The 12,817-nt window shown below is 43.5% G+C and overlaps 1 protein-coding gene across 1 annotated transcript in view; it reads right to left on the bottom strand.

Moving 5' to 3' along the window:
• DOCK5 (dedicator of cytokinesis 5) overlaps positions 1-12,817 on the bottom strand; it is a 189,820-nt gene that overhangs the window by 16,299 nt on the left and 160,704 nt on the right. Inside the window, exons 33-37 of the mRNA XM_082471422.1 lie at positions 9,058-9,199; positions 7,026-7,107; positions 5,811-5,895; positions 5,060-5,146; positions 2,845-3,021 (exon numbers count right to left, since the gene is read on the bottom strand). Coding sequence (XP_082327548.1) covers positions 2,845-3,021; positions 5,060-5,146; positions 5,811-5,895; positions 7,026-7,107; positions 9,058-9,199 — 573 coding nt within the window. The remainder of the gene's footprint in view (positions 1-2,844; positions 3,022-5,059; positions 5,147-5,810; positions 5,896-7,025; positions 7,108-9,057; positions 9,200-12,817) is intronic.

The following is a 12,817-nucleotide window of genomic DNA, read 5'->3' as shown; positions in this document are numbered from 1 at the left end:
TTTACCATAACCATCATTTCTGAGAGTGCTTTTGAAGACCAGCCTTCAAAGTTCCCCTTCACTCTTTTGCTTCACTAGTAGGAAAACCACCCCATTACATGAAACCCAAGAGTTCCTGAAACTACAGGATACCGTTATAAAAGGGATCAGCCCATTTTGTGTGGAAAACAGAGTATGTGCAAACTCTTTACTTTGTGGGAAGATGTTATGGGTTAAACTGTGTCCCCCCTGCCCCGAATTCATAGGTTGAAGTCCTAAGCCCTGGGACCTCAGAATGTGACCTTAGATGGACACAGACTTATTGCAGAGGTAATTAGTTAAGATGAGGTCACATGAGAGTAGGATGGACCCCTCATCCAATCTGACCGGTGTCCTTGCAAAAAGGGGATATGAGGAGACAGACTCATGTACACAGAGAGAACACCATGTAAAGAGCCAAGGAGAAGACAGTCATCTACAAGGCAAGGGATACCAAAGGCTGCCAGCAGCCCACAGAAGCCAGGAGAGAGGCAGGGGGCAGACTCTCCCTCAGAGGCCTCAGAGGGAATCAACGTTGCTGACACCTTGATTTCAGACTACTGGACCCCAGAACTGTGAGACAATCAATTCCTATTGTTTTAAGCCACGCTGTTTGTGGTACTTTGTTATGGCAGCTCTAGAAAACGAGTACAACAGAGAATATAAATATATGCAATCCATGCATCACACAAAGGAAACAGGACAGCACATTTACAGAGCAGCTCATTCTGGCAGATTCATATTTAGAGGGACTGTCAATATAAATGAAAACATAGGATTGGCTTAAATCTTCAGCCACCTTTACCTTTCAAAATATACGCAGTTTAAATTTGAAAGTTAAAAAAATTTTTGACCTCTGATAAAACGCACTGAAATTCCCAAAGCATCAGTTGAGTCAGGGAACATCAGAGCAGAGTCCCCTGAAATTAGTTTTTCTAGCAGAGTCCTGCCTCCCAACAGAAAGGGCTGATGAATTACCGCACGCAGCTCCTGTGTTCCCATCACTCAGGCACTGATTAAAGAGCTGCCTTAAAATAGGTCGCCTGTATCAAGTAGGTAATGATGGATTCCCCACCTGATTGCAATAGTTCAAGGTGATCAACGAGTTTACCTTTTTCTTATGTTTAGAAATGTACAAAGTCATACATATTAATTAAAAGTAAAAACTAACAGTTTTTAAAAGTTGCTGAAATAAATTTGTTTACATATCCTTCCTTTCCTTCCCTTTTTTTTTTTCATTTTAATTAGAAGATGGTCACACTGGAAAAAACTTCATATAAAATTATGTAATAGTCACAGATATCAGCGTATATAAATCAGAGTTTAGGAGCATTCTGAAAAAAAAATGAATACTTGGAAAGACACATCAAAATCAGTACCAGATAGCTCACAGGAAAAAACACACACTGAAATCATTATAGCATCAAAAAAGTATTGTATTCTGGGCCCTAGTATTGAATTCCATTATAACACTAGAAATTATTACTGAAACCTAACATGGGCAAACCAGAGTTTCTCTGGTGCTTTCCCAGCTGCTGAGAATAAGAAGACTAAAAAAGGTTGAGAGGTTGAACAAACGACAGAAGAAGATCACTGTAGCACTGGTAAGCCCCACTCATCAACAACACTCAAACGGGGACATCCCTGGGGGTCCAGTGGTTGAGACTCCGTGCTTCCAAGGCACGGGGTGCGGGTTTGATCCCTGGATGGGGAACTAAGATCCCTCATGCCAAAAAAAATAAAAAAGAACACTCAAATCACACATTCTGTTCCAAGTAGACAGGAAGAAAACCGACCCTGATCAAGCCACCACTACATGGCAGGTGTCGTATGATGTTCCTCATATATAGGAGGTCTCCCTTAAGCCCCATGTCACTCCTGTCAGTTATGTATTTTCCTTACTGTTTTCAAATATGAAAACTGGAGCTCAGAGAGATGAAGTATCTCGCCCAAGAGCACACAGTGGCCAATGGGAAGCCAGAACTGGGTCATAAGAGTGACTGATTCTGAAGCCCCTGCTCTTCCCAGGACATTGTGTACAAATGGAAATAAGAGAATCATCCCAGTTAACCTCTCTCATCTTTCCCATCCATCTCCTTTTCTTCCCACTCACTCTCCATGTTACTCAACAGGGGTGTAACTTGTTTATTTATACTCAAGAAGAGGACCCCCAAATTATTTAGCCACTGAAAACATACCTAGCAATTAAAAATCCTGCTTCTATGGATTATATGTAACCAAATTCTACTGACTGCATTACCTCCACTTTAAGTGATGCTACATCCAAACCCTATGCAATGGAGTCCCATGTGATGAGCATTCCATTCATGTTTTTCCAGAGTAACAGATACGACACTTAGCTGAATTAATTTAATCGTAGAGCCAGGGCCAGCGTTTGTCCATACAACCAATGGCACACCATGTCAGGGCTCCAAATAGAGCGTGGCTCTGTGTTTCCCACAGATGCTGCTTCCCTTCCAGGGCATCCTCAGGTCTGGGGTCCACTTGTATGCTTTCTACCTTCCAGGGGAGAGAGGGAGTGGGAAGGGAATTCACAGCTGGTGGATCAACCAGAAGTCTATCAGATTGATCTTTCGGTGACTCTACCAGACAGTGGCCTAACCCTGTCTGGGTGGCTGATGGTATCTAGCAGGCATGAGGTCAGGGAGAAGCCTGTCATTAATTTCATTTGCCCATTCACAAAGAGGGGAGAACGAAAATCTCTCAGAGAAGTTGTAAGAAACGAATTCACCAGCTGCCGCTGGAGAAGGCAGGAGAGACACGCCAGACCTGGTGGCCCCGTGGGGTTCCCGGGACGCAGCCCACCTTCTCATAGTTGGAGTAGCCCCCCATGACAGCCGGGTCCACAATGCCACTGAGAAGCATGGAGAGGGGATGCACGGAGAGGGACCGGTCCCAGGCGTGCTGCTGGACACAGTTGCTGATCTTCTCATTGGTGAGCTCCATGGTTTCAATGGCATTCTCCAGAGGACTGATTTCCTCCTGTGACAGAGAGCATGGCAGAGGAGAGACGCTGAGCTCCACAGCCAAGACTGGAAAAAGCCTAGGTCTTCCCCTCAAAAGGCATACAATTCCCACCAAGCTATCGAGGAGTGATGTTTTGCTTGTCAAAGTCATGTTTTTTTTTTCTTTTTGGCCGCACCGAGCGGCACGCGGGATCTTAGTTCCCCGACCAGGGATAGAACCTGTGCCCCCTGCAGTGAAAGCGCAGAGTCCTAACCACTGGATCTGCCAGGCAAGTCCCGGGGTCATGTTTATTAATAAGGATAGCACACTTATTTGAAATGGTGTTGGTAAGCTGCTAAATAAGCTATTTAAAATCTCAGAAAGTACAAGGATGATTTAAAAATTGGAGCTATGGTAATGATTATTTCTTGGAGCAAAGTGTCTACGGAAATTTTGAGAAGACAAAATTGGAGCTGTAATAATGATTGTTTCTTAGGCAAATCTTCCTTACAGATTTTTGAGAAGATCAATGACAACAGAGGAGCAATATATCTGACCCAAGACACCTCTGCACACCAAAAACGTTCACTGGTAAGAGGTTTGATGCTCCTTCCGTGAGAAAAGGTAAGTGATCTTGGAAGTCACACGTTCAGACCATATATTAAGTCTCCTTAGTAGGGGTTCTATGGTTTACGGAAGTCAGAAATAATAGGATGTATTAGAATATTCAAGCTGGATTTTGGATGCGAATGAAATAAGATGCAATGCGGATTCAGAGAGAGCTCCTCCTGTGGAAATGTCTTCCAAACCAGATTCAAGAAAAATCTTGTGTCCTTCTTCATTTTACCGTGATCAACCAGCATGATCTCCTACACCAGACTTAATTCCAAAAGCCTCTGTCCAAAATCGTATTCATACTTGAAGAAGAATAATTTATCACTAGTGGTATGGAACACATCAAACTTCAGATTTGTTCAAGACATATTTCTTGATTACTTATTTTAGGCACGTACTGTGCTATGCACCATTGTTACAAAAGTGATTAAGATATAATTCATGGCTGCGAGGAGCATACGGTTTTCACAGGGTCAGGGTGGGGAGGTTTCAAGATATGTAAGCATGGTAGGTAACTCTTTAGAAATAAGCCAAAGTTGTGACAGGGCACAGAGAAAGGGCATCTAACCCAGCTTGGGAGTTTCAGAGATGGCTTCCTGGAGAAGCTGGAACCTAAACTAAATCTCAACGGGAGTTAGGTTGAGAAGTGGTCAGAGGGCATGCTGGGCAGAGAAAATGACCTAATGTCAGAGAGGGTTGACATAGCACGGAATGAGCAATTTAGTTCCAGTAGATTCCATAGAAGATGAAGTGGAAGAGCTTAGTCACAAAGACCCTGTACGCATGTGCTAGGAGCATGGGCTTTCTAGTCTAGGCATTGGGGAGCCACAGCAAGGTTTTAAGCATGAGAATGATACAGCCAGGTTTTCACTATGGAATTCACACTCTGAGGCAGAGAGGAAAATGGACCTAAGAAGCCAATGCAGGGAGGCCAATCAGGAGGTTTTTTCAATGGCATCAACCAACCAGAGATGAATGAGGGACTAGAAACAGGATACCTCAGTAGGAGGGCTGGGGGAAAAAAAACTAAAACAGATTTAATAAATATTAAAGAGGTAAAACAAACAGCTGTGGGGAGTGATGAAGATGGAAAAGTCTAGGATGAATGGTGATGTGACTAGCTGAAAATAAGAGGAAATGTTCTTGGAGAGAAGAATGTGATTGATAGGAAACTCAAAGGAGGAATTCCAAAAATGTTTTTGGGCAGTGGCAGGATCCTTGAGGAGACAACACCCATTTGGTCATAAAAGAGCCATTCACTGGGAGTAATCTTTAGGGTTGGTGTTGTAACATCAGTTTTACAAAGGAGTTCTATTCTACAAGCATGTCTTTTATTTCTCTTTTGGAAAATAAAGTGGGCCAGAGGAGCTAGTGAGAACTGGAGGGGGGATTTAACAAAGGCTCTCATTCTGTTTGGAGACAGAAAGATTTTTCTGAGTTCCACTTCCAAATGACTTACTGTTGAAATCTGTTTGACTTCAAACCACTTGAGAATCCCAGGGAAGGTATAGGCAGTCGTATACGTGGTCCTTTCAATCCACATGGTCTGGTGGAAGGAAGGAAAGTAGGAAATGTTGGTCAGTTCCCAGGCAAAACAGCAAAACTCCCAGGTTTATGAGATTCTCTTTTTTAAGTTTTTTTAAAATAAATTAAAATTGAAATTATTTCATATCAGAGAGTAGTTGATTGTTAGTTTCAGGTGTACAGCAAAGTGATTCAGTTATACATATACATCTATCTATTCTTTTCCAAATTCTTTTCCCATTTAGGTTATTACAGAATATTGAGCAGAGTTCCCTGTGCTGTACAGTAGGTCCTTGTTGGTTATCTAGAGATTTTATTTTCAGTGCCTCCTTAGTGAATGGGCCACACTTTCTCCCAAACATTAAGGATTCTAAGTGCTTAAAGCAGAAAGGAATTATCTATTGGGGATCCCTCGCCCTTTTTGATGGGAAATTTGAGGTCCAGAGAGGTGTGACATGCTCAAATCAAGGTCATGGTGGTGGCAGGCCCAGGAGTGGAGCCCAGTTCCTGGATCACTAGTCTAGAGTTTTCCACTGAGACAACAGTCTGCTGACTAGGTAATAAGCACACGGAAACTCTATCTCCAGGGCTGCCATCGTTTCTGCTGGAGATGCTGGTTGAATGGAAGGCCTCCAGTTTGGATGTCAATTTCATCTTGTTTTAGAGGATCAACGTGGTGCACTCACAGCAAACTCATTGTCGGGATCCTTTTCTCCTTTCCGGAACGGCCGAGAATAGCTGAACTGCTGTACTTCATTGGCTCTGTAGTAGCTGGGAAAGACACAGCCATATGCTTTCATTTCTTTCTTACAACAAGCACTGCTCCAACAAAACCTGAGACACATCTTACACGGACTGAGTCTTATCCACTAAACTACCTCAAAACTGACATAGTCTCCACAATGAAGGCTGGAGATGATGCAGAATTAGTTTTTTTTTTAACTTTTTTGGCCATGTCACGTGGCATGCAGGATCTTAGTTCCCCAACCAGGGATTGAACCTGTGGCCCCCTGCAGTGGGAACATGAAGTTTTAACCACTGGACTGGCAGGGAAGTCCCCAGAATTTGATTTTATTGCACATCTTAGTTTTATTATTGATGAATCTATCTCACAGCTCACAATTTTGAAAGGCATATGGATTTATGTCCATGTTTGTCATCTCATTTGTATAGTTTTCTAACAGTTCTGTCAATCTTACTAGCATTTTAGCTTCTCAGGAGAAGGAATTCAATCATAGGGGAACTCACTGATTGAAGGCAAGGTGAGGTCAGTCGCTACTGGCCAGTGAATCCTTCTGAGTGGAAAAAAGAACTAGGGGATCTGAAACCTAAGAGTGAAATTCTCAATTTCCTTCCCTCTGCTTAAAAAAAAAGAAATCTCCAAATCCCTTGAGTTACCAAGCTCTCATCTTATACTGGAAATGGAAGGGACAGTTGTTATGGTCTGAATATTTGTCCTCCCAAATTCATATATTGAAATCCTAATGCCCAACGTGATGGTGTTAGGAGGTGGGCTTTTTGGGTGGTGATTAGCTCATGATGGTGGAGCCCTCATGAACATGGTTAGTGCCCTTATTAAAAAAGAGACCCCATAGGACTCCCTCACCCCTCCCACCATGTGAGGACACAGTGAGAAGATGACCATCTATGAACCAGGAAGAAGGCCATCACCAGACACTGAATCTGCCAGTGTCTTGATCTTGGACTTCCCAGCCTCCAAAAATGTGAGAAATAAATTTCTGTTGTTTATAAGCCACCCAGTCTATGATCTTCTGTTACAGCAGACCAAATGGACGAAGACAACAGGAGCTCTTCCAAACTGTAATGAATTTTGATAGACTTCTATATAAGGAAGTGTGTGAGACACATGGTTTAAAAAACAAACAAAAAAACCCACTTACTTTAAGATCTGCTCTGGAACTGGTTTATCTTTGTAGCTGGGCGGCAGGCTCATCACTGGCTTTACGGTGAAACACTGCATGTCTGAGGAGCTCGTTAAGGAAGGAAAAGGGCTGGGCCACTAAGCTGTCACAGCAAAAAGGACCACCTGTTCCTCCTGCTTTACCGATGGAAATGGTACCCACACCGATCATTCCTTTGAACCAAATGCCAGGACTGCATTGAAAACGGGGTTCCCTCAGATATTACCAAAATGCCTTATTAAGTCATAATCTTGGGACATTTTTTGGTCAGACACATGGCAAACAACCTTGTCTTAGGGAAACAGACATTAATGAAATTTCAAGACAACAGGTGACTAGAAATTGTCTTAAATCATTTCTTTTGGACAAGCATCCCTCTGAATTAGCCAGATTCCAGAGCCCGGGCAATAGGAATTTCTTGTTATCTTTGGATACCATTTGTTTATCAAGTACCAGAGCCAGGCACTGTAATAGGTGCTTTGAATATGTTATCTCCAATAAACACAACAATTTCCATGTGGGTGTTATTAATCCCCTTTACAGATGAAGAATCTGAGGGTCTGAGAAAGCCCAGATCACACAACTGATAAATGAAGTCAGACGTCAAACCCAGCTCAGGGGTAAGGTCTCCCTCTCTAACTTAATGATATGATCTTAGGCATGACTTTTTTTTGCCTTTACCAACAATGCTTCCAAATCTATATCATTGAAACCAGAATTTAAGGCACTGGGTCTAGACCTAACATTCACTCCCAGTATTTCTCAACATGAAGAGTGCCATACACTGGCACCAGAATCACCTGGAGATTTACTCAAAATGCAGAATTAGAATTCACAGCTGCTGAATTAGAATCACTCCATGGTGATTCTTAAGTATAATAAAATCTAAGAACCACTGGGCTATGCCTTATGCTATTATAGCTTACAAAACATTTTCACATAAATGATCTTTTTAATTTGATCTTCACAGAAATGCTATTAAATATTTGGGAGAAACAGAGCTCCCCTCACACTTTATAGATGAGAAAACCAAGGCCTGGAGAAATTAAGCAACTTGCCAAGGTAAAATGGCTATGCAGACATGACTCTGGGCCAAGCTCCAGGACTCCTGTTTCTACATCCAATTCATGAAGACCTCTTTTCATTCCCATCCCAAGGAGGCCCCACAAGCATTTTCTGAACCCCTACAACTGAAACAATTTTCCCCAGGAAACCTTTCTTTTCCAAGCATCCACCGTGTTAAGAGGCCACAACACTCTCCTCTGAAAGGCAGGTCTGCCTACTGATCTATCATTGCTGTGTATCTTTCTATAGCTACTGACCATCCTATAATAATTAATACATATTGAACTTTTATTATGTATTTACCAGGCACTGTTCCTAGTATTTTACAGGTACTCAATCTTTGCAAGAACTCCAAGGGGAAGAATGATCTTCATCCCCACTTTACAGGTGAGAAAACTGAGGCACAGAGAAATTAAGTTGCCCAAAGTGACACAGTAAGTGACAGCGCTGGGACTCGAACCCAGGCAATGTGCTCCGGAGCCCTTTTTCTTATTTATCTACCATGTCACACCAGCTCTGTCTTACCAACCTCTTTTAGAATACTGCTTACTTTTATAACATCTTTATTTTTTAAAAAGCACGCGATTGGTTTTTCGATGACATTATATGTTACCAAAAAGGAGCTACACATCTTTATCCAGGATCCAGAATTCAGAACAGGAAGTCTATTCGTCTCAGGCTCCGCTTGTGGCTATAACACACATCCCTTCATATTCAACATTTGCTTCTCATCTCTCTCCTTTAGTTACGTCATAGCCCTGAGCTAAGGACATTAGGTTCCCGAAGCTTTTACACAGAATGGGACACTGAGTCAGGATGGTTAAATGAGTCTGAGGCCAGGACCTATTGGCACACAGGGATGGGATGGAACCCTCAGCTTCTCTGGCTGGGCTGGGGCTGCCGCAGGTTCAAGAGCCCCTGAGCCGTGACCCCAGGACGAGGATACGCTGCTTGGGAGAGGACTTGATGTCCTCTCCTGGGGGCGTGGTGCTGGTCATCTTCTCGGCGTTGGGAAACTGGGTCAGCAGCCGCAGGCTGAAGTCTTCTCGCCTCTCGTACTCCTTCCCCCGGTAGATGAAGATCTTGTTCTGCAGGTCAGGAGAACAAGGGAAAGAATTAAATATGAAGAGTGAAGGGGCAACTGGGGAGCCTGGTCCCGAGGAAGCCGCTGTCCTCCCCAGACCAAGTGCAATACCTGACCATGTCCTCATTGAGCACCTGCTATGTGCCCCACAGTAACCATCATATCCGAAAGAACTCACAGTTTATTTGGGGAGTTAAGTCACAGGCATGAAAATGCTTCACGCAGCGTTTCTCAGAGTATGGCCCAAGGATGACAACTGGTGTGCAAACAGCCTACACTAATCCACAAGGAGATAAGGAGTTTGCACCCTAATGGAAATCCAGGATGTTACTGGGCATGCTGTTTAGTTTAGCTGATACTTTTCATGGCAAGAAATTCTCAATGAAGGAAGGAAGTACATTCATTTACTTTGAGGTGCAAGCTCCTTTCTCATCATGATCCAGTAACCGTTAGGGAACCAGCGCTTTGAGCGGCACTGCCTAGAGAACTCGAAAGTACGAAGCGAATCAACACAACAGGTGAGGGCTTCCCTGGTGGCGCAGTGGTTGAGAATCTGCCTGCCAATGCAGGGGACATGGGTTCGAGCCCTGGTCTGGGAAGATCCCACATGCCACGGAGCAACTGGGCCCGTGAGCCACAATTACTGAGCCTGCGCGTCTGGAGCCTGTGCTCCGCAACGGGAGAGGCCGTGATAGTGAGAGGCCCGCGCACCGCGATGAAGAGTGGTCCCCACTTGCCGCAACTAGAGAAAGCCCTCGCACAGAAACGAAGACTCAACACAGTCATAAATAAATAAAAGAACGTGAATTTCTTTAAAAAAAAAAAAAAAAAAAGCAGACTGGGCTATTCATTTCAGTAACAGTCAAGTGGTCTTAGTTTGCATTCAATTTCCAATCAGTTTCTCAATCTATTAAAAAAAAAAAAAACACACACACACAACAGGTGAGACAGGAACAGAGAACAGGATTAATCTACAGCTGTCCCAAGCCCATCATGGAGATCACCGTGGATGGCCACACTGAAAGTCTCAGAAAATAACTGCCCTCAATACTATTCTCTCCATTCCAAACTGCAGCTTTTTCTCTTTAATAAAATTAATAAAATTGGATGTTTTGAAAAGAAATTTTCTAAGCCCCAGGCATGGAAGAAATTCACCTCACAGCTGTTGCAAGTTCAAATGTCGCCACGTTTTGAAGGTTCCTGCTCCTCTGATGGTCACTCAGACGAGTACTTAGTATTTAAAGCCCACACGTGATCCATTTTTAACTAAAATCTGAGCCCATATTGTCCTGTAAAATGTTTTTAAAAATCACTTGTCCATTCACACAACCAATATGTATCGAGCGAATGAGATATGCCAGACGCTAGGGACAGAACGGTAACCCTACTCTGGTGGAGAGAAACAGAAAACAAGTAAACAAATAAGTAAGTAGGATAATTTAGATAATTTAAGTACCTTGAAGGCAATATACCTTCTGCGCTCAACACGGAGGGCAGTGAAAATCGCCAGATCTTTTGGAACTGGTGATAAAATGTTTCCAAGCTGGGAAAGATTTATGTGGCTGACGCATGCATTCTGCAGTTTCATCATTCAGGCAAAACTGTGGCGGGTTAAGGGATCGGAGTACAAGAAAACACTAAGTGTTTCATGTGGACCATAAGTGTGGAAGGAACCAGACAAGCAGAAGGTCAGTACAAAGCAGCTCAACCTGAAGGAAAGGGTTTCCAGGAGGACACGAGACTTGATGGGATGTAGATGGATGGACAGGGTCAGGGGAGGAAAGGAGAAAAGAGGACAGCCAGGCACGGAAGTGAAAAGAAGGATAAGGCCCAAGGCAGAAAGTACGGAGTGCAGGTAGAAGAAACATGCTTGGATGAGCCGGAACCTGAAAGGCCTGGAAAGGCAGGTCAATGGTCCGAAGGCCTGGAAATTCACTGGAGGTTCTAGAAGGAGGGAGCAATGTGATGAAGGAGGAAGTGTAGTCAACCTAATCTATCCAACGGTAGGGATCCTTGGCAAAACCCTGTGGGGGAAGGAGGAGCTACAGGGACTGGTGTTTGAGTCTTTGGTGTTTGGTAAAGAGCAAAGGGATGGGAGAGTCGGTGAGGATTCGGAGGTAACGGCCTTGGAGCAGGAAGAACAGGGCTGCCGCTGACAAAAACAGAAGAGACGGAGGCCTGCTTGGGGTCAGGGGAGAGGATATAGTTTTATACTTTCTGAGTTTGGGGAAATAGTCCGTAACATGCAAGGGCATTTAGGTTACATAATTCACATGGATTCTCTACTTTTCAGTACACGCTGACAACACGTAACATCTACAAACTCCTGTACAGTTTACAAAGCACTCCCATCTGCTATTCATTTCATTCTCAAACCAGCCCTGCAATGTGGGCCTTATTTCCCTAACTTCAAGGTCAGAAAACCAAGACCTGGTGGTCATGTGATTTGGCCAAAATCACCGTCACTCAGCAGATGATTTAGACCCCAATTTTTCAACTTGAAAGTCTAGACTTCTTGTTTTCACTGAACCACTGCTGTCTTCCAGTTCATAACCGTTATTCCATGTGACACAATAATCATATGTAACAAGTGTGGTAGCTATCAATATCTTATCATGAACGATAGCAAATTTAAGACCAGAACCTACTGCAGACCTTCTACTCTTATTACTCCAGTCTCCCTTGGCCACCTTATCTACAACCAGTGTTAACGACACGTAAATAACCCAACTTTTATCTCCGGCCTAGAACTTTCCTTTGTGTTCCAGACCCATAGAGCAAATTGTTGACTCACTTTTTTTGGATGTTCCAAATCTACCTCACATTGAGTATGTCTAAAACCAAACAACCTATAAAGATCCCAAAGGGCCTCTGCAATCTGGTACCCATGGCTCTCTGAGCCCGTTCTCTACCTGCCCTTTTGTTCATGCATCTCCAGCCTCATGGCTTTTGAACGTGCTGTTCTGTCTGGCCCCCTCTTGAGAGCTGCCTGGCTTATTCCCTCACGTCTTTCAGGGTTTTGCTCAGGTGTCATTTTCTTACCGAAGTCTTTCCTATTCACTCTGTTTCAAATTGCAACTCCATCCTCACCATCTGCCTCTCCATTCACCTCCCCTGACACATTTTTCTCTACGATACTTGCTGAGTGTCTACCCTGTATGAGGCGTTGTTCTAGGCCATCTGACACACTCTATATTTTACTTATTTATCTTAGTATTTATTGATTTGTCTCCCCAAGCCAGAACAGAAGCTCTACAATTTCAGGGATTTGGATTTGTTTTAGACTCTGCCCCCAGGCCTATATTACAGCAAGGTCCATAAATATGGGTCTGCAGTAGGTTCTGGTCTTAAATTTGCTATCGTTCATGATAAGATATTGATAAGAGCTCAATAAATATTTATTCACTGAGTGGATTCATCCTCTCCTCCATGATTCTGTCCTTTCCCAGTGCTGCCATCTTAGTGGATGGCTCCAGTGCCCCACCAATTACGCAGACCAGAGAGCTAGGAATCATTCTAACCACCTCCCTCTTGCTCATTGCCATATCCCATCAATCATCAAATACTGTTACTTCATCTCCATCACACTAATCTTTCCCTTCCTCTCTAAAGCCACCTCCCT

This window comes from Balaenoptera physalus, assembly GCF_965194825.1.
Source record: "Balaenoptera physalus genome assembly, chromosome: 7".
Classification (NCBI taxonomy): Eukaryota; Metazoa; Chordata; class Mammalia; order Artiodactyla; family Balaenopteridae; genus Balaenoptera; species Balaenoptera physalus.
This window is presented reverse-complemented; position numbering and strand designations above follow the sequence as displayed.